General features: G+C 34.7%; 1 protein-coding gene across 2 annotated transcripts in view; it reads left to right on the top strand.

The window, feature by feature from the left end:
- The window catches only part of CCDC141 (coiled-coil domain containing 141), a 77,637-nt gene that overhangs the window by 55,155 nt on the left and 1,400 nt on the right, over nt 1-21,082 (top strand). Inside the window, exons 21-29 of one of the 2 annotated variants that reach the window (XM_064660724.1) lie at nt 1,913-2,053; nt 2,854-3,048; nt 4,642-4,825; nt 6,091-6,200; nt 7,881-7,985; nt 8,611-8,694; nt 11,613-12,505; nt 14,417-14,589; nt 20,852-21,006. In XM_064660724.1, the coding sequence (XP_064516794.1) occupies nt 1,913-2,053; nt 2,854-3,048; nt 4,642-4,825; nt 6,091-6,200; nt 7,881-7,985; nt 8,611-8,694; nt 11,613-12,505; nt 14,417-14,589; nt 20,852-21,006 (2,040 nt within the window). Of the gene's footprint in view, nt 1-1,912; nt 2,054-2,853; nt 3,049-4,641; nt 4,826-6,090; nt 6,201-7,880; nt 7,986-8,610; nt 8,695-11,612; nt 12,506-14,416; nt 21,046-21,082 lie in introns of those variants that run through there. The other variant, XM_064660723.1, reaches the window with a different exon arrangement.

The raw sequence follows: 21,082 nt of genomic DNA on the forward strand, positions 1-21,082 counted from the left end.
CCATCTGTTTATTCACTGCTGAAATAATGTGCCAACATCCCACTAGATGAAATGAAAATGAAAAATATATCCCTTGATGGATTAACATTAGTATATAATGGTAATAATGGTGATTGATTTTTAGCTGTTCCAATAACAGTAGCTGCAAAATAAACATTCATTACTCGCTGGATTCTTTGGCAGGGAGGAGGAGGGGGGCAGGGGGAAGGCCGACGGACTTTTTAATATTAAAAAAGACTCAAATAGATATTTAGTTATCAAATTTTGGATATGACTTGAACTTGTTAACACTAATTAAGTTACATTCTTTGCATTTGTGTGTCTGCAAGAATAGATCCTAAAGCATTAAAACTGCTGCATTTCTTTTCTATAAGTGTCTTTAGACAAATGTAATTTTACATAATTTATTCTACATTATCCTAAAAGCAAAATATTATTTACCTAAATGATCTGACTCTCTTATAATCAGTATTTCAGTCATTTTTATATTCTTCCATTTTAAATTTTATGGATTAATTATAAATAATTTGAAAATGTGGTCATGGAATTGCAATGCAATTAAAATAGTACCTATTTTAAGCGAGTTTTTCACTTGTCCAGTGCTTGTCTGTTGCTTAAAGAAATTCAAAAGTAGTTGTAATATCCAAGAGAATGTTTTGAAATTGTAAATAAAATCAAAATTTGCATAGCTTTTAAAGAAAAATATAAATAAAACTATGCTTAAAATGTCATAGTCCTTTAAAAGTTATGTTAATCCTATATCACTCTTCTTTTTGATGTGTATTAACTCTTTCTGGTAAATTGGCAATGCATCTGATCCATATGTGTGTAAATGAAATTCTAGCTTTTTAAAGGTTCATTGGTGTCATTCCTATCATTCTGGCTTTTGTAATATTTTCTGCAGATTAAAGAAAATTTAGCTATATTCCATCTAATTAATGAGTTTTAGAGGAAATTTAATATTACCAGATTTAATAGTAGTTATCTCAGCTGATGTAAGTCCATCTGAAAAGGAAGGCATAGGCACCTAATAATTGGACCTACTAGTTCATTACAATTTATATTATTGTAAGAATAATTTTTCCTAGCGTTGGACTTGCTGCACCAAGCCAGTGCTAATTGGTAATAATGCTATCACATGGTACCAAATCTATCTAACAGGAGTTAGGTGGGGCTTTCTGAATCTGTTAAGCAGGATCTCTCTGCATAGTTATTCAAAAGTCAGGTGGTTTTATAGCCTACATCTTGATCCTACAAAGAGCTGTATTCCTCTTTGTATGCTGTGAAAAACTGTACTAAGATGTTTGGACTAGCACAGTGCATAAAATTAAGCCCATATGTAACTTCTTTTCAGAAGCAGGACTTCTGAAAAAGGGGTGGGGATGGGATAACACGCCAACAAAAAAAAATCCCCCAACCTGAAATAAACTGAATGTTGTGTTGCAGGAGAAAGGTACATAAATACAAATTTACTTGCCCAGGCCCAGCAAAACTATGTTTTTCTTGAAACTAAGTATGGGTATGCATTTACATGGCTATCATTTCCACTGAGTGAATTAAAGTGTTTGAAGGACATCTAATTCTAGCTAAAATCAATGATAAATCTTGGATTTTTTCGTAGATTGTCTAAGCAAGGATCTCATCCTTTGCCCCAGTTCTTTTCTTGCCCCAGCCATCCTGAGAAAAATACTCTGCATTCAGAATGCAAAAATTTTGATTTAGCAAGATTGAGTTTTCCATTACTGTAAAAAAATTCTGAGGAAATAAGGATGCTTTATGAGATGGCACAGTATTATTAATTTATGTCTTAAATGTTAAGTGTTCAAATTTTCCATTAAACAGCTCTTGGAAAAAAAATTGATGTGTGCTGATTTCTTCCTTTTTACTAAAAAATAATCTTACTTTGTTTCAGCTCAAAGAATCGTTTAAAGATCTCAAAAAGAAGTTCAACAATTTGAAGTTCAACTATATGAAGAAAACTGAAAAAGCTCGAAATTTGAAAGTACTTAAAATACAGATTCAGCAAGTTGATACATATGCAGAGAAAACACAGGTAATAGAAATTTTAGGTTTAGTAAAGGCTTCACTGGTTGAATTACTGTGGCCTGTACCAGGCGCATCAGAGGAGACACAAAATATGTTGTGAACTTCCCTGTTACTCAGCTTTATATCCTTCCCGTCTCAGTCATTGACTGAGACATTTTTCATTATTCTGTTCCCATTATTCTTCCATTTCCTTCAGTGAAATGATCTTATCTCAATTCTTGATTTCTCTGTGTTCACTCCTTTTATCCTTCTTTATTTTTCTATTTATTTTTTTATTCTTGCCTCTGTTCCTTCACAATATGTGTGACCTAGTCTTTCCTCTCCTTAAAAAAAGAAAATAATTACCTTTTGCATCAAGCTACTTTCTTATCTTTTTCATTTCATCATGTAAAATGAACTTTTTTCTTCAGCATATTTTGTTGTATCCATTGCCTGGAGTTGATCATGCTCATTTGCAGCTTAGAACCCTGCTAGCCTTACCCATTCTTTGCATTCACCAGAAACTGTTCCTCCAATGACCTTTGTAATTGCAATTCATGCATCACCATGTTTTATTACTACAGATATTTATTTTTTAGCTGAAAATAGTTACCTCAGTTATACCTTTAATAAAGATAATTTACATTGATTTTAATCAGCTTTGTGGAGGCCCTCAAGTTTCCTTTGATTTTTGAAACAGAAACTTTTTAAAGCACAGGACAAGAAATAAGTTTGTGTGCTTTTCCCATGTTTTTTTTGTTTAATTTTATTCCTAAAAATAGAAACATTTTTGCTATGTTATTTTACATTGCTACATCTTTTAAACAGGTTCTTAAGAAGAAGATGGATAATTTAGAGAAGCACATCCTTGACTCTTTTGCAAATAAACCTAATGCTAAAGTTAGAGTCCTCTTGGGATCAATCAGTGACTTACAAAAACAACTGAATGACTTTAGCATGGTTGTGGAAGATTACAAGCAAAATCTGGATCTAGTGGAGCAATTGCAACAGATGATGAAAGAGGTACTAGTAAACCTGAGATCCCCACTGTGGCTGTAATAATGATGCAGGACAGGGACAGATAAAACTTCCTATAACTGCCTCAGGCATAATCTGTGGCTTCTGAAAGTAATCAATTGGTTAAAACCCCCTTATTTTCCTTTGCTGTTTCTTTGTAAACTCATGGTGAAAGGGGGGAAAAAATGCGTAATGTGACCATATTTGGGAGACTGGGGTCTCCACCTCCATGTGACTTTCATTCTCATTCAGCATGTCTATGACCATACTTATGAGCTCATTTTCTCTAAGTGTGCTCTGAGGCAACACAGAAAGTGCAACAAGGCCCTCTCTAATAGCCATCAAACCATTAGAGCCAGATTATCACAGTACCCACTGTCTTTTATATAATTCTGGAACTGAAATGTAAAATATTTAGTTCCTTAGCAGAAGTATATAAATTGTTTTTAATAGACTAAATTGTTGAGTATATTTATCATTTTTTTCTGAACTGCAGTCTGTCTTTTTGGTGACTTTCATAACTTTATTTTAATGTGTCTGAGGACTGCCTCAGGCATTGCCTCTTTTAAAAACAAACAAAAAAAAGATCCTAACAGTATTGTAACAATGTTTTCCCCTCTTGCCACATTGTGTTGGTGCTCTTGCTGTGGGGCAAGTATGTTCCTGTCATCATTGTTTATTTTTAGAAATAACACTGTTCATATCTCCAAAGGGATCTAAGTGCATGACAATTCCCTTAATGATGGATCACAATACTGAAGTTTTGTTTAAAATATGTTTTCACTGTCCAGTGATCTGATCAACGTTTTTCATATACCATTAGCAAAGCAAATTGTTAACATTTGTTGCACATTTACATTTTTAAACTTTTCACTTAACTGAAATAAATTATTTCTTAGAACTAAAGACTGCTTTTTTTTTTTTTTTTTTTTTTACTCAATCTAAAGTATCCCTTTTTACTCAAAACTTTTCTTTCAGCAAATAGACACAGACTTAAATACTGATTTCAATGGCAGTTAGAAATGATGATTATTAACTGCTTCCCATAGTGGTGCAATACTGGTGATACTGAATGAACACCAGATTCTGTCCTGTTCTGAGTATTGTTAACAAAGGTGTTTAATGTGGGTATGTTCTAAAGCCTGTTCTTGTCAGCAGAAAGATTCCTCACAACTTTAATGGCTGCCAAGACCAAAAACCCTGTTTACTGGCACAATAAATTTAGAGAACCTTTCTGCCCTTACAACAGAATAACTGTGGCCATAATATGAAATCTTTGAAATTAGTCACTTGATATATAAGGTGGAAAGAAATAAGAAATAAAACTTACATTTGCAGAACCTTTAACCAATAACCTCACCACGTTTGCAAGATGAGCATGGGCGAATGTTTAATGAAAATTTAACAGCTATTAATACTTGAAACACCATTAGTAATGAAGAAATGTTTTTCAGGTTAGATTAAAGTCAGAAAATCTAAGACATACTGTATACCATTGATTATGGAAAGTCTAAGACTAATCCAGCAATCTAAGACTGTTCTACAACAGCTTGAACTGGAGATAATAAGCCATTATAATACAGGTTTTTTATTCCTCAGTGTCAATTTTGGTTTGAAGATGTGAGTGCAACAGTGATTAGAGTTGGCGAATATTCTGCAGAATGCAAAACAAGAGAAGCAATAGAGACACTCTATAAGCAATTCAATAAGTTTCTTGAGCCTACAGTGCCTCAACAAGAAGAAAAAATTCAGCAGATTATGGACCTTGCTAAACAGCTATATGGTGAGGACATATCTGGTAATGTACTGTTGGGAAAAAATACGGTAACTTGTAAACAGATTCCTAGATTTATTCATTTAAGAAGAAAATCCTATCAAGTTCAAAAATCAAATGTTGTTTCCTAGTATTTGCTGGAAGAGGTGAAGGATTTCGAAATAAATATTTACAAGAAATAAAAAATATGTACTATACAGTCTGGTATTTACTTACTTTTCTGTATACAACCTAAGTTCACCTTGAAATAGAAAAGTAAATGTCCTTGTAATATTCATGAGCTTGGAATTAAGACTTCATGGCTTAAACTATCTCATAACAGAGAGGCAAGCCTTTGAAGTCAGAGGATATTATAGGAATATAGTATTGATACCTCAGTGCCAAGTTAATTTTTTACATTAATACTGTGAATAAATAGTGTGACTTGATTGCCAAATTTTTTTAGCAAACAATATAGATTGCTGTGTAGATATTGTATTTACTATTGTATTGATTTGGAACATTGTTGACCAAAAAAACCAGAAGTTAAAAGAACTTCATATTTTGCTTTTTTTATCCCTGCAGTTTGTAATTTTTATATATATTATTAAGTTATTTTATCCAAAGATAAGGTGACCATCCCAATGTGCAAAGATGCTGTGTAACCTATCAATTCAAGTAGTAAATCTGAAAAAAATTTCAAGAGTCAAGCTGAGCTTTTAATTTCCTCTAATTTAGTGCCGGAAAGACAATTCAGAGAGCACAGATCACTTCTTTTTCTTCTCTCTCTCTCTCTCTCTTTTTTTTTTTTTTTTTGTTTTTTTAAGCCTCCTCAGTATTTTAAACATTCCTATCTGTGGGAAAGGAGGTGACAGAACTGATTCTTGTCAACAGCTAATTAGGAATGCCAGGAGAAAGAAGCTACTTTGGGTTCTTTAAGTTATTACAAGGGAAAAAGCTCTCTATCATGCCTTTGTTTTGTACTTCTTATAACAGGGATCTAAGTGCCTCCTAGCTGTATAATATGGCAACTAGTTTAGGAGACACCTTATGAGGTCAGCATCTTTTAAAGCAGTATCACTAAAGAGACAGAAGCCCTGCAGCAACTATGAGAGTCCATCTCAAGTAAGCTAGTAAGAGGTAGGAAACCCCATTGCTGTGAATCACAGAATTCCTTCAGCAAAACAAAACATAGAAAAATGTAATTGTGTTGCAATTGCAAAGTACCTTGATTGTTATACTGATCTGTTTGAGGCATTCTGTTCTACTTTTGTTATGTTATTTTGCCTTTGTAGGTATTGAAGAAGGAAAGAAGCATGTTGAAAAAACTGTATTGAAGTACAAAGAAATCATTAATTCTGTTGAAGAGTTGTGTACATCTCTGAGAGAACTTAAGGAGATAAAGGTATTTTTTTTAATCTGGAGAATGTATTGCATCTACATCATCTTGTTGGGCTTAATGTCTGAAATGGTGTTTTTAGCTGAGGATCATCTATGGCAGTATGAAACACTTCTTAATTTTCTCTTTCCCACTACCTTTGGTAATGATTGTCATGAATCAATGAAGTGCTACTTGTTTGTGCACTAAATATTTCTTCTAGGTTTCTTTTTGTTTGCTTCTTTCAGAGCTGTTACTGCTTTCAAGTAACCTTTAGAGGAAAATGTCACAATTTCTTTGATTATCTAGACGAATGCACTTTTTTTCATATTTCTTATTCCTTTGATACTAAAATACAGGTAACTGCCAGATATACAAAATGCCAAACAGCTTAGCTTGGCTCCCTCTTGGAGAAGATATCCCAAAAGTTGTGTTAAAACCAAAGTAAATTGAGTGAGAAAAGCATTGCTTTTGACTTAAAAATTAGAGAAAACCACAACATCTTTAGTTTCATGTTCTGATAAGCTGCTTTAGGTGTAATTAAGTATAACATATTAAGTGAGGAGGAATTATGGAACACAACTGATAGGGCTAGATTTCTGTAATGAAGAACTGCTACTCCACCTCCCCATTCTCAAAGTAATACTTGAAAAATGTCCCACATATAGCAGTAGCTGATGAGTTAATTCTTCTGTGAAGCTGAAAAAGTTAAGATGCTTAAATATCCTGCTTTTATTGATACTTAATGTTATTTCACTTTTCTTTGATGGGATTATACTATAAAATTGACAAACATTCAGATTATTCATTAATATCCTTAAAAGTGGTAAGAGATGCCAAAAACATAAATGAGTTCCAAAATTCATTAGGTGAGTGGAAAGAAGGCTTTGCCTTGCACTGTGACTATAAAGAAACTTCAACAAAAACACCAATTCAGTTTTTCTAAGTTCTTCTCCCAGCCCATGTATTACATAAATGCTATTGTGTGCAGCATGTTAGCCCCAGGTTCTGTCAAAACAGGGCTTGACCCTTTCATCTTTTCTGCTTGCTCACCATAATATGGTCTTTTCAAGAGAAGTGGAATTTCAAACTAATTGTAATAGTTTTGCCTAATTTCCATAGAATCATAGAATATCCTGAGTTGCAAGGGACTCACAAGGATCATCAAAGTCCAATTCCAAATTTTGATAAGTTTAAAGTTATCTTTCATCAAAGAGATGGAGAACACTTTTTTTCACATAGAACCATTCCTAAACTCTAGTGAAAGTTGAGTTTTCCTGAAATCCTGATATTTTTCTGGATTTGTTGTTTATCCTCTTTTTTTTTCCTAATAGTTTTACTTTCTTAATCCTTTCTTTCCCCTTTCTGAAGTTGGGTACAAAATTGGTTAATATTCCTCAGATTCTTGAATAGCCACTGGAATTCTTCAGTCTTTGGTATCCTGTAATTTCCTTGCCTCAGAAAATATTCCTTCAGCTTTGAAAAATATTGTCTTTGCTTATCCAGGAATGAATTAATCAGGTTTTGCTGCATTTCCTTGCCATAAGCAATTTACACCTGTGCTGATGACAGGTTTTAGATAAGACTTCACTTCTTCTTTATTTTTTTTTTCTTCCCTCTGCTGTACAGAGCATAAGTCAGTGTGCAGCCAACAATTGCTGTTTTCTATTGGGTATAATCTTACTTGATTTTCTCTTCACATGGCAGAAAGTTGAGTTTTCTGAAGAGTTGGTTACTATTAAAAAAGAAGAAATAAATGGTCAAGAAGCATGTGAGACTGTTAAAGACAAAATTGTGGAGCAAAAGCAGCAGGTTAGTTATATGCTTTTTTTTTTAATAACTAGAAGTATGTTTGTTAAAGGACTTTGTGTATTGCTGGAAAGTTTCTTGCTTTTCTGTCTTGAAGCCTCTGTTAAGATGGGTTTTATCAGTGCAGTCTTCATCAATTGTTTTTCAGTTTTTTTCAGTTATCCCTTTTCCTTCTATACAATCCACATATTCTTCCCTTTGAGTTTTCTTTTTTAGTGTTCTTTTAACATGCCTATATATCTCCTTTTGTTTTATAAAATAATAATATTTTCTTAATCTTTTACCAATTTTTCTTTGATCCTATTGCCACAATATCCTTAGTGTAGATGTCTTCGTGTCCATTCCTCCTTGAGGAAAGAGTACATTCTGCTGTCTCCTTTGTAATAAGACTGAAGGGAATATAGGAAGTAATAGAGGATACTGTTGTTAGTATGTCCCAGAGCCCTAGTATTCATATGATGCCTAGATACAATTTCTGAAAGTGTTTGATTTATGAGTAATATCCTATGAGAGAAATCTCATAGCTCAGAATTTGAGCTAAGTGATGGTGGAAGTTATGATAATTTGTTGAATCATTAATGTCTTAATCAGGAAAAAAAAGTGGGTTTTTAAAACAATTTTCTTTCAGATGGTGTCAGGTGAATTGCTTACAAATTCAGAAAGCATTGCTGAGAAGAGAAGCAATACTCTGTCTCCTACCAACACTAAACAGGTATCTGTCCGCTGTTCTTGTTAATTTATTTTTAATCAAATTGATGGGCATCATTGTGTACTCTCAAAGGAATTCTACTTCTTACTTTGCTATGTCTCAAAAGTGAGGGCTATTGTTATGGATTGGTGAGCTTTGATTATATTCTCATTTACAGTATTACCAAAAAACCTGAAAAAACAAGCAATTGATTGAGTTTAACAATAATGGGAATAACAGGAAAGCATTAATAGCAAACATGACGGAACACAACTACAGCTGTCAGCAGTTCAGTGTGACATTGTATCGGATATAATTTACTGTACTGTTGGTATGACACTGTACATCAAATGACAGAACTCAGCATCAAATAGTCATCTTTGCCTTCATCTGAAAACACTTAAGTTCCATTCCAGTTGCCAAAATTCTGTGCAGTGGAGATCAAAAATAAGTTCCAGAGTATGGATTGTGTACATGTTGAGGATGATGCAAAAAGATTAGATAATGAAAGACTGAGTATGCATTTAAAATGGTAAAAAGCGTGTTTTATTCATGGATATATAGTAAATGAATATGAAAGGTTCCAAGTTGTCAAAGAATAAATGAAGCCTTAGAAATACAGTGAATACTAAGATCTACGTTTTATGAGATTAATTTACTTTAGCTTAAAGAATGTCTTGAAGGCTTGGCATCCTGAATGCAAATGTAAATCACTTACTATGGAAAATAGCCTGGTAAATTGGAGTGGGTGCTAATGTATTTAACTCCTTAGAAAGGTAGGATCCATTGGTAACTGATTGAGAGATCTAAAAATTCCATTTTACAAGCTGATAAGGTAGATGAATACTACAAGACATTAAATTGTGATGTTTTGTAGAAAATCAACTAATAACATTCGCTTCAGTTCAATACAGAATGTCCTGTCATTTGCTGATGAGCCAAAACTAGGCCTAATTAATTCTCTTACCTCCATTCCAAGTCAGTGGGAATTTCACCATTGACTTGGAGCCCCGATTTCACTCAAAATTTTGTGGCTGTTCCAAAGAGCCTCCTTCAGATTAATCACCTCACCCAGCAGATGTCCATAGCCCTATTTCCTATTTTGCTAAGCCACAGCTTTGTCAATCCTTGTCAGACTGTGCCTCAGCTGCCAAGGAGAGAAGTCAAGGGTATGTGAAACAGCAAATACCAGATGTGAATTATGGCAACCATGATGCCTCCACCTTTTTCATCACTTCATACTTCATTTAAAGAACTATCAGGCTCTTCTCTCTAGACTTCTGTTTCCATTCTTTTGAAGGAAAGACCTGGTCCATCTCCAGCCTCCTTGCCTAATGGACCAGCCATCTCTAATTTTTTCTATATTTCTTCAAGCTACTTTTGCAGTATTAATTTAGTTCAAATATAACACTCTAAAAAGTGAACTAGACCTTCTCATGGCACATTGATCCTCCTGCTTCTTTAATCCCAAGTGACACACCAGGACTGAAAGTTCTCCTACTCTCAAAGCCTATATGACAGCTCGCTCACTCGCTGCCCACCTGTCATTCTTTCCCACAGCATTTTCCCCTCAGTCATTTTCCAGCTCTTCAGGGTTCAGAGTTCATGATAGGCTGCTTCTGGAAAACACATTTAGTAATCAGACTTGGAATTCATCCTACAACTGAATTGAATTATTTGGTAAAATAGACACAGTAAAATCCCAACCTTCTTCCAGTCATTTATTCATGGATCTGGCACCAATAATATGGCTTTGAAAAAACAAATGTAGTAACTTGGAAAAACATCTATATTAAAACTAACATATCTAAAGGACCAGGGCAGATGTGAGGTTCTATTACTTCTGTGCACTAATATTAGCTTATATTTAGAGCAGTAAGGCCAAAAGAAACACAAAACAAATGTACTGCTACACTTTTGTACTGGATGCTGCCAAAGAGACCTGGTTTTTAAAGCAATGGCATCCAGTGTATCACTCAGTTGATTTGAGTGGGCTTAAATTAATGTATTTTTGTATTTTAATATATTTATTGGTGATAGACACCTTGCTTGGTAGATTACATATTTTTGTATAGAACTCAGCAATGAAAGAATAACATAAGAAAACATTATGAATACCTTTGCTGAGAGCCTTTGCACAAAGGAAATCTGAATATGTGATTACACATTCATATAAAAATCAAGAGGCAGAGAAGTAATTAACAAATCAGATAATGTTTCTAATGCTTTGTGATTAAAATTAATGCACATCTGCCTCACCTAATTCTCTTTGGAACATGATGAAAGGGAATTTTTTTTTTCTGTATCCAAGATAGCATAAAAATAATGTTAACATTGCTTTCCCTTTTAATATTTGGCAGGATCGTGGAACAGCTGGCAAAATTTAAAAAAATGGAGGAAATATAAAATGCTTGGAAACTATTATAAAGATGTTGGTTTAATTGTTTGACTGTTGAGCATGACTATTTTTTTCAAAGAATCAAAGTCCAGCAACTTGACTGTTAATACAGTCAAGTTAATATATTTTTATCGCTATGCAATTGTTTCCCATTTAGATGTAATTAGGCCACCTCCTCCCTCACCTTCCCCTTGCAAATGTTCCTATAAACAGCACCTACAGGAAATCCACAGATTGTCGTTTGTTTATAGAAAGAGGTAATTTTTCTTTCACTGTTACTGTTATAATACATGCCTATATATAATTAGAATAATGTCTGCTAGAATCTATTTGAACACTTTGAAATTCCAGTTCGCTGCTGCAACATTTTCTGACAAATTAGCTTTTTCCACACGTTTCCTTTTGCTCAGAATGCATTAGGCTTAATTAGAAGAAATATTATTGCTAGATTCTGCACGAGGGAATGTGTTGAATGATAACTCTTTCTCTCTTCTTGTTTTTCTTTTTCTTCTTTCCTTTCTCTTCTTTCCTCTCCTAATTCAAGGAGAGGAATATATTAGCTGATATTCCAGTTATCTGTCCAGCTGGTGAGGATCTTATTTCACAGGATACAGAGCTGTCATCTTCAGCCAAAGAGGATAGTTTACAGACTGGATTCCTGACAGAAGAAATACTCTCCGGAGATGAATATGAATGTATATCACCTGATGATATCTCTTTGCCACCACTTTCTGAGACACCAGAATCCAACCTCTTACATTCTGAAACAGAGCTAGAAGATCAGTGCTGTTGTAGTTCTCATAGTCTGCATGTCAGCTCCTATAGCTTGCAAATGCAGAAAACCACTAGTATGAAAAAAATGGTGGAAGTGTCTGATCTCTTAACAAGTTCTGCTTTTGCTGATGTTACAATTAATAGAATAGAAAGCCCATCGGATCACTCTGAGAAGTTTTGTATCTCTCTAACAGATTCTGATGCAAAAGCCAGAGTGGTATCTCCTTTGACTTGCAGGAATATCTTGGAAGGAATATCTGAAACTAGCACTGCTTCTTGCACTATAAAAGCCAAACCAGTATTTAGCACGATGAGTGAAGTGTGCAAAACACATTTACAACACCTTGAACTTCACAAAAGCATGGCAGAATCACAAGAACAATCGCATGACTTCAATAACTGTACTAAAACCCGGGACAGGCTGCATGCTTTGCCTGATGCATTCTCAGGTTTCGTGTTTCAATCAGACGCCACCAGAAGCTGTCAGAGGCAGATGGTTACCCGAGAAGAGATTAAAAGTTCATCAGAAAAGAACAGCATGGCCAGCCTAACTGGACAGGCGCCTAATTTCTCCCAGATTCTGTCTAACAAAAGCGTCATGGAAGGTTCTCCAGTAACTTTGGAAGTAGAAGTAACGGGATTCCCAGAGCCTACATTGACATGGTGGGTAACTTACAATGAGAAGTAGTAAATATACCTAGTAGCAAGCCACCATGAACCACTTATAACCAAATCAGTTAACCTAGAGACTAGAATAAATGGCTTGTATCCTTTCTAGTCCACACTGCCGCATGATTTCCACCTTCAAAATTCCCATTGACAATTAACCAACTTGAAATAATCTCCCTGTACTTAATTTTAAAAATGAGAGTATCAGACTACTCCAAGCATATCCAATTATTTTTAAGCAAATACGTCGTATAGTTTCTATATTCTAGAATATCACATCTCGCTTGTTCAATAATTTCTTAAAATAATTGCACACTACAGATTTAGCAGAAATAAATTCATTTGCATTTTCTCAGGATCTGGGCACTATGTATGGACAGACACATAGATGTGTGTGCACATTAAAGTATTTATATAGTGACTACATATATATTAAGATAGGTACACATTTACAAATATGTGAGAGTCAGTTGTCAAAAACAAGAGGTTACAGGTTAAAAAACTCCACCTAAATATCTACATTAAGAGAATCAGTTTTATATGATATATTTATGTGCAATCTGTCTTCATTGCTATATGTCTATTTAGATTACTTTATACTGCATTTGTGAGAAGTACAGATGATGTAATATAAACTTTTAGGATGGCTCTTACCTACCAAAAGGAATAGGGACTAGAAGAGGGACAGGATTTCAAGAATTTGGTAATAGTTCTATATGTTTTGGCATTCCTTCATTTTTACCTCATTTGCCTTTTCCCCGCTTATTCCATTAGCCTTTCACAATGGAGGCCTTTCTTTTAATGTATTAAAATTAAATATGCCTGTTACTGGAAAAATTTTTATGTTAATATTATTATCACACATTTGAAGAATTAAACTGTAAGTTTTTGGTAAACTGAAATTTCTTCTGTTGCACTGAGAAAAATACTGGACACTGCAACCTTGGTGCTATACTCTGTTGGTATCAATAAAGTTACCTTGTTTTAAATCCCAGTATTGCACAGATTGAGGAATATTATTGGTGAAACAAGCGATACCTTAATTTTGTTGTAAGAAAGCATTAATTTAGCTTGAAAATATACGCACTGTTGATATATTATCTTTTAAAAAAGTAGCATTCAACTGGAATCATTTTGCAAATTAGAAATTCATGGAAATAGAAAAAAAGACTTTTTTAAATTAAAAATTAATAACATGTATTTTGTACTGATATAAACATTTTTATTAGATATACATGTGGAAAAATATTTCTGTGGTTGTGTTAGGTTAAATGTAGCTTATGCTGAAACATCACAAGGCAAGAAGAGACAGGATTTTCTCTAATTTCCAATATGTAGATCGGGATTCAATACCAATACACAGTGACAGGACCTCAAGTGTTAGAATATGACACCAGTTCTCTGAAGTAACTCCTGATGCATTGTTCTATCCTGTTTGAAGGTGTGAGCTAAGTAAACATTAAATGGGCTGGGATGGAGGAAGGTCCTTGGCTGTCCTTTATACTGAAGACACAAGTTCAGAATATTTGTATGTTGAGCCTTAAGAGCTATTCATGAGTTGGATGTGGGTTGACTCAAGACCTTACTACCAAAAATGCTTCAGTGCAAAACTGAGGGCCCAGGCCTTCATGTAACCTCTCTAATACTGCAGTGAGATAACTGTGACTTGTTCATTGAAAACCATTTTTGGAACTACATTTTTTAATGTTAAGAATGTATTATCCAGCAATTTGCATTGTTTAACTATTCATCCATATTGACAGATTAAGTCTGAGAAATGAGAGCATAGCAGTGACCTCTATCTCTTGCTGTCAATGTAGGGCTATAGGGATTGTCTGAATTTGCAAAGTTCTGCGTGGCATACGGTGATATAACTCTGACTTGAAAACTGACTCTCTGCTTCAGGTACAAGGAGGGCCAGAAACTGACTGCAGATGAGCACTTAAAGCTTTTACAAAAGGAGACAAAGCATACTTTGTTCATTCAGAAGGTGTGTGATAAAGATGCTGGCCTCTATGTTGTTCGGGCTAAAAATTTGAACGGCACTATCTCATCCAGTGCCATTCTTCACGTGAAAGGTAACAGGCCACCTATTACAAGAATAGACTGGATAATGCTGTGTGTCATCTATATTAGTGTATCACTAATGTACTGGCTATTCACGAAATAAGTACATTATCGACTGCACCAGAGTTAATTCTCACATGCTAAGACAACATTGATTTTCTTACACTGCATCTTTCACAGTATGTACAAAACCACTTTGATGGCACAATGGATATATTACTTGTTATTAGTATTATGTGCTTGTTTTACTTTCTCAGAGTGATGTTGACATAAAAAAAGTTATGAAGATTTTCTAGAATCTGAGGCTGAGTTTTGCTTTCTGAATCTGAGGCTGAGTTTCGCTTTCTAAAATTGTTGGCATTGCAAAGTGTTGGAAACAGTTGTAGGTTTTGAATGTCGATATACACCCAGGTAGTGTTCCAATTGATGTATATTTTATGATTTTTTTTTTTAAACATAGACTATATTATTTCCAACCATGTTATTTTCTCATATACTTTAAAAAAATAATTGTAGGCTAAAGCTTCTTACCACTCATGGTGAACTGACGTAGATCAGATTTAAATCTGTCTCAGCCCAGCACACAGTCTCCACAAAGGAAAGGTGCAGCAGTTTCAGTAGAGTTGTGATTGTGCTACAGAATTGACCCAGAATCCTCAGGATTTGTGTAAGTGGCATCTAACACACAGTAGACCAAACGTTTACAAAATGAAATGTTCCAACGTACCAGTCAGCTTAAGTAGATGGCTGATCCTTGCTCGGCCTTCTAATAAAATTAAAGATACACATATTTCTAATAATCCTCTAAATGGTTAGTATAAGACAAGAAAGTTACTAATTTATGCAGTGAGCATATGTGCAGGTTTAAAATTTTTAACACACTGATTTCAAGCAAAATCAACCAAATTGAGGGAATATTCAAAAGTGTATTCAAATTTTAAAAAAATAAAGGATTTGTCAAATATAATTCTCCTAAATGTCAAAGCAGTAAATCCAAACCGAACTTTGTTTGCCTACAAGTTGCATTTCATTCTTGACAAGGACAACCACAACTATTCTTTTTTAATTAAAGTTCTAATTTGTTTAAATATTGCATAAAAATGACTTAACAGTGCCAAGGGAAGACTTAATTTATAAATCCTCCAATATAACTTAATTCTTTAACTTCAGTATTTGTTGTATTTGTGCAGTAAAAAGAGTTGATAAACAGCTACATGATTTTTCCTACATCTTTTGCTTCCAGCTTTTATGTTACAACAACATTGGTATGGAAAATTTATAGAGAGGAAATATTTACCTCTTGCGTAATTTCCTGGAATGAAGTAAACCTTTTACTGTGTAGCATGCTATGAGCAGAATATATATTGCAAATTGCCAGAGGTCAGTGAGATGGAAGACTGACATTTAAACATTTTGTCCCAGTGACTGCAACTTTATTAAAATTCTTGTTACTTTGAAAAAGAAGTTCCCAAGATGATATAACTTCACAGCAATATGAGAGGGAGCAGGAGGAGGAGTTGGTGAACAGGTGGGGGTACAAATAAATTCTAACTAAAATTGATACTACGTTTAATGAACCACTTTCTAAGTTCCATCATATCCAAAAAATGTAGATTTATAAGAATTTTCTTAGGTATAAAAATCACCTGTTTTCCTAAAGTGTATTTGTCATTTCACAATAAAGCTAATTTTAATGATTAATACGATTTTGAATTTTTCAGTTACCATAAAAATAAAATGTGACTTTATGTATGGTTGTTATAAACATGCGGCAAAGAACTTATGTGACCAAGCTGACTTGCATAAATGGTACATTAAGCAATATTTTGCTGTAAGGTTTTGCCTTCTACAGAGCTACCAGTGCTTGACAATTCTATCCTGTTCTTGTAGCATTCATTTTCTGTTTTGAAAGATGAGCCTTCTAGGTCACGGCTGCCCTTCAATCCTCTGTTTTTACTGAGAGTTGCCATCATTCAAAAATTAAGTGACCATGGGTGTTCTTTTGACATATTCTAAGTACCTTTATGTAATAGTCAGCTCACTTTTGAGAATGTTGTAATTTTTGCATGTCAGTTATTATAATTATTAAATGCAAAAAGGTATAAATATAAGGCCAGAAATTGCCATAGCACATCTTTAGATCTTAATAACTCATTGTAGAAGCACATAATACCCTTGTTTGGTAAACCTTTTCTCTGAGAATTTGAACATTTCTGTGAATTTTACATTAACAAAATTTGATTTTTGTGAGTATGATATTACATCTGTTTTCAAACAGGAATAGTTTTAAATGGACAATTTTTAATGGATTGAGTGGATACCAGCCACATTTTTAATTGCTGGAAGAAACAAGATTTTAAAAAGAGTGATTAGAGGGACAAGAGGCACAGCAGGACACTGAAAGTCTCCTGGTTTTAATGCTTTGCTTTGTAAACGAAGATGTACTCAACACTGATTACTGCTGTGTTGGCAGTCTGGGTTTAAATGCTCTTTATTTAAGGACTCTAATGAATAACCAAAAAGAAATTTCCTGGGAAATTCCTGCTGTTTTCTGTTCAGATAATCTAAAAAAAAAAAAAAAAGAAAAAAAGAATGACAGTGATGTAGTCTCATGAAGCACTAATATTTCTCTGAAGGAAAAGAACACTCATTCTGTTTCAGCAGTAATTTTAACATAATGCTTTCCCCCCTCGTGGTTTATTTTCTAGTTCATGTTATGCATGCTTCTCTTCCTCCTTCTTTTAACGATTATGTAGAAGCAGGGAATACACGTAGGTATGTTGTCTTGGTTCTTTCTTGTTTTATAGTGCTAATTTCGCCTCTTCACAGTCACAGTTTCAAACCTATATTTACCTCCAGACCCCAAAATGTTTACATCTTCCTGATTACTTTTTTATAGAGCAGATTTAAGTCTCGGTCCCTCCATACTCACAAGAAAGACATTAGGCATATAACTAGGCTACACTCCCCTCCTCCTTCCACATATGCAGACACCCATTAAGAAAGTGGTGAAAGATGCTGCCTGACTACAAGATGTGGAGTCGTGTGAAGGGGTGTTTGCACAAGGTGCGTAAATTTGAAGGGGAAAAGGGATTAATTATTTTCATTTTTCAAGAGAAGCAGCCTGTCTGAGGGCCCAGGTTTGAGTCAGTAGGCAAAGGAAGGATAAGCCATTATGTGGTTCGCTTTGGATCAGATGTGGCTGGAGCTGCAATGGAGAAGGTGACTTCCTCTCAAATGACTGGTAAGGTATACCAACTTCTGGACCTTTCTCTGGAGACTTTTCTAGGGTAAGCTAATAATTTTTGTGTATGTATTATCTTTTGTGGTCCAGAGGAACTGTGTCTTTAAAAATTATTGCCAAGACTTTAAAGAGGCTACATATGGTATTCAAGGAGACTGGAGCTCTGAATTATGGATACTTCAGATCAGTCGGGTCATGAGACCCACTGCATATTCCTTAATAAAAGGATCCTTCTGTTTGTGTTAAGAGCTTGACTGAGACAAAATCTCTAAATTATGAAATGCAATGTCTTAATTTAGAGCCATACTGAGAAAATCGAAAGTCTCTGATCAGCATGGGGGCATCTGCCTAACCTAAACTTTTAGAGGAGACAGGGGAAGTTGATAAAATTGCTAATATCACAATTCAAGACATCAGAGATTGGAAATTACATGCCTAGAAAAAAATGATTAAGAATAACTCTGAAGCAAATTAATAAAAATAAAGGCAGCTGAAAACAATTTGGCTTGACTTGGTACTACGTGTGTGTGAGAGAGACTTGGGCAGGGGTGAAATCTATGTGATAAAGACAGATGCAGGTGATCTCTCCATGTGCAGTTTTTGCATTGCTCCATGTGGATTAGTTTTCCATGCTGATTCCCCAATTTGCAGCAGAACTCTACTGGTTCCTACAAATAACTCATGTAATATTTAATATTTGACAAACTTATTGTCTGAAGCCATAAGAATGGGATTTCAGTGCACTGTCTACCTGATTTTTTTTTTCCCCAAAATGCAGGAAAGGGTCTGTTCTTTCTAGCCTTTGTGGATTCATGGGATGTCCAGCCAAGAAATAATTTGTAATTGACAAGTTGTCTTAAGTTATTCTGAGGCTTTGTTATGATATCATGGGAAAACCATGGTGCAGTATAACCATCCATTCTATTTTGAAGGTTGCTGTCAGAGAATGAACGGTTCTTTTAGCAGACTTTGTTTCCATGTTGAGTACAAGCCCATGCCTGAAAGAGTTATAGAAACTGTCGCTTCATGGCTTTATTTGCGTATACTTTTCCCTTCGCTCTCTAGAAAATGGTTATTTTAGTTTTTATGTTCTGGTGCCTTGTTGATATAAAGTCAAGTGGGCTCTGATCATTATCGCTATCACCATTCTACCCAGATTTTTTTCAATGGTGAAAACCATCCTGGTATGAGACACAACCTGACTTCACAAGGTAATGCAAACAACATAAGTAATGGAATCCAGCCAAAATTATCACAAGGAGTGGCTGATGCTCACTTAATGTTTTCCACTGGAATATAAGCTAATCATGCTCTGTTTTTGACCTACTGCCAGCTGCCTGCAGAGAGTAGTCAGGGGTGTAAGTTCGGTTGTCTTGCTTGAAAGGAAGCTGCAGATCTCAAATTTCTGTGCTTCAGGTGCATGCAATGCAAGGGTGTCCAAGCAACTTGGACATGCTAACTTTCAACAACTAAGAACTGAATTGTTTGAGCTGCTGGGATTGGCTAATACAGACCTTAGGTTAGCACAAGTATGGGAGAGTAAAACTTATATTCTTCTGCTTTTCATTGTGGCCTCAATCCTGTAGTATCTGGAAAAAAACAGAAAAGCAGCTAAGCTTGGAAGCTTATTGCAAGTAAGAGCTCACCTAAGCAGTGGACTTAATACAGTGCCCCAAAATGTCTGCCTCACCATGCCAGCAGGCCCATCTGGCAAAAATAGCCTTGAGCTCAATATATTTAGGGTTAGAAGTTTATGGGCACCTGCATGAGATATGCTGACTTTTGTTTCATAATAGCACAAAGAAAAAAAATTTCTTCATGGAAGAGTGGATGGAGTAATGCTGGCATAGCAGTTTCAAACATTTAGCACACATTTCAGTAACTTCCTGTTTCTGAGAAGGGCAGTGATAACTTGTGTTAAATATTATGGAAACATGCCACAATTTATATTAACAAGGAAGAAGGACATGCTTTATGTTATAGGAATACAAAATGTTCATTTTTTTTGTAGTGTATGTCTTTGTGTGTTCTTCTGTATGTTAACATGTTACTTCATATTCTCTGTGTCAAGAATACTAAATCTGAATTCTGAGGTTGTTTTCTTTTTTACTGTGGCCCTGGAGGTAGAATGTAAGTGGAACTTCAGGTAGTAGTACAGTGATTCAGTAAGTCTAGCTTTACAACTATTAGGTTACAAGTCACAGTGAGCAAGGCTTTTATTCAGTACAAACTGATGGTGATCATTGAAATTTCATCAAACAGTTTTGATGGGTTAATTTTTGTTGCTCAGGCCTTGTACTGGCTCAGATGCCATCTGTCCTTCCACAGCTGGCATGAAGCTAGCACGAAATCAATCTCATGTGCTTTGGGTGTTACAGTAGAAAAGCCATTATTTGCCTTGATCTGAATCAGATTTGTATTGGATGATCTGGTACATGGTTTCAGCGTTAATGACGGCCAATGACCAGTTAATGATCTTGGTCAAAGTAGTAGAGGTGTCACATTCTGACCTTCATGTTGTTACAAATATAGATCAGTTTTCTTATTTTTCAATAAAATTTTTTTAACTAAAATAATAGGGGGGGAAGTGAAGAAAGAGCATGATGTACAACAATGCACTAAGTGCAAAATTTTGCTCTCATGACTTTGTAACTTTAGATTTGTGTGGAGTATTAACTCTTCCACCTTTACTGAAACATAATAATCCACATAGACTTGCCTACTACCTACACAAAGAACATGATTTAGCATTTCTATGAATCTAATATCACTATGCTGATGCATGAAATTTTTGGGTGTTTAATATTCATATTTTCCAACAAACATTATATTAGATAGATAAATTGTGTCTGCCTATTAGTTGCCTACTGTCTTGCAAACAAGTTGTCCTGAGTTCCAGGCATCAATAAAGCTCTCTTTGTCTTTCAATGTGGTGAACTTTATGAGAACAGATTTATTTTTCAGTTACTTTAGTTGTGCCTTTTAAAATAAAGTGAATATTGATTTAATTTAATTTTTTTTTTTTTCAGTACAAGGAAAACAGCCAAACTTCATACAAAAGTTTGGACATAGAACTCTACAAGAAGGAGAAGATTTAATTCTGCATTGCACTATACATGGAAAGCCTGAACCACATGTCTGCTGGACAAAGAATGATATCCAAGTGGTATCTGGTGATATCAGTGTATGTTCTAAGGTTCTTAAAATTTTTCTTGGGAGAAAGGTAATTTATTTTGCTTTATGCTACTAATAATCTCCTA

Source organism: Pseudopipra pipra, chromosome 7 (assembly GCF_036250125.1).
Source record: "Pseudopipra pipra isolate bDixPip1 chromosome 7, bDixPip1.hap1, whole genome shotgun sequence".
NCBI lineage: Eukaryota > Metazoa > Chordata > Aves > Passeriformes > Pipridae > Pseudopipra > Pseudopipra pipra.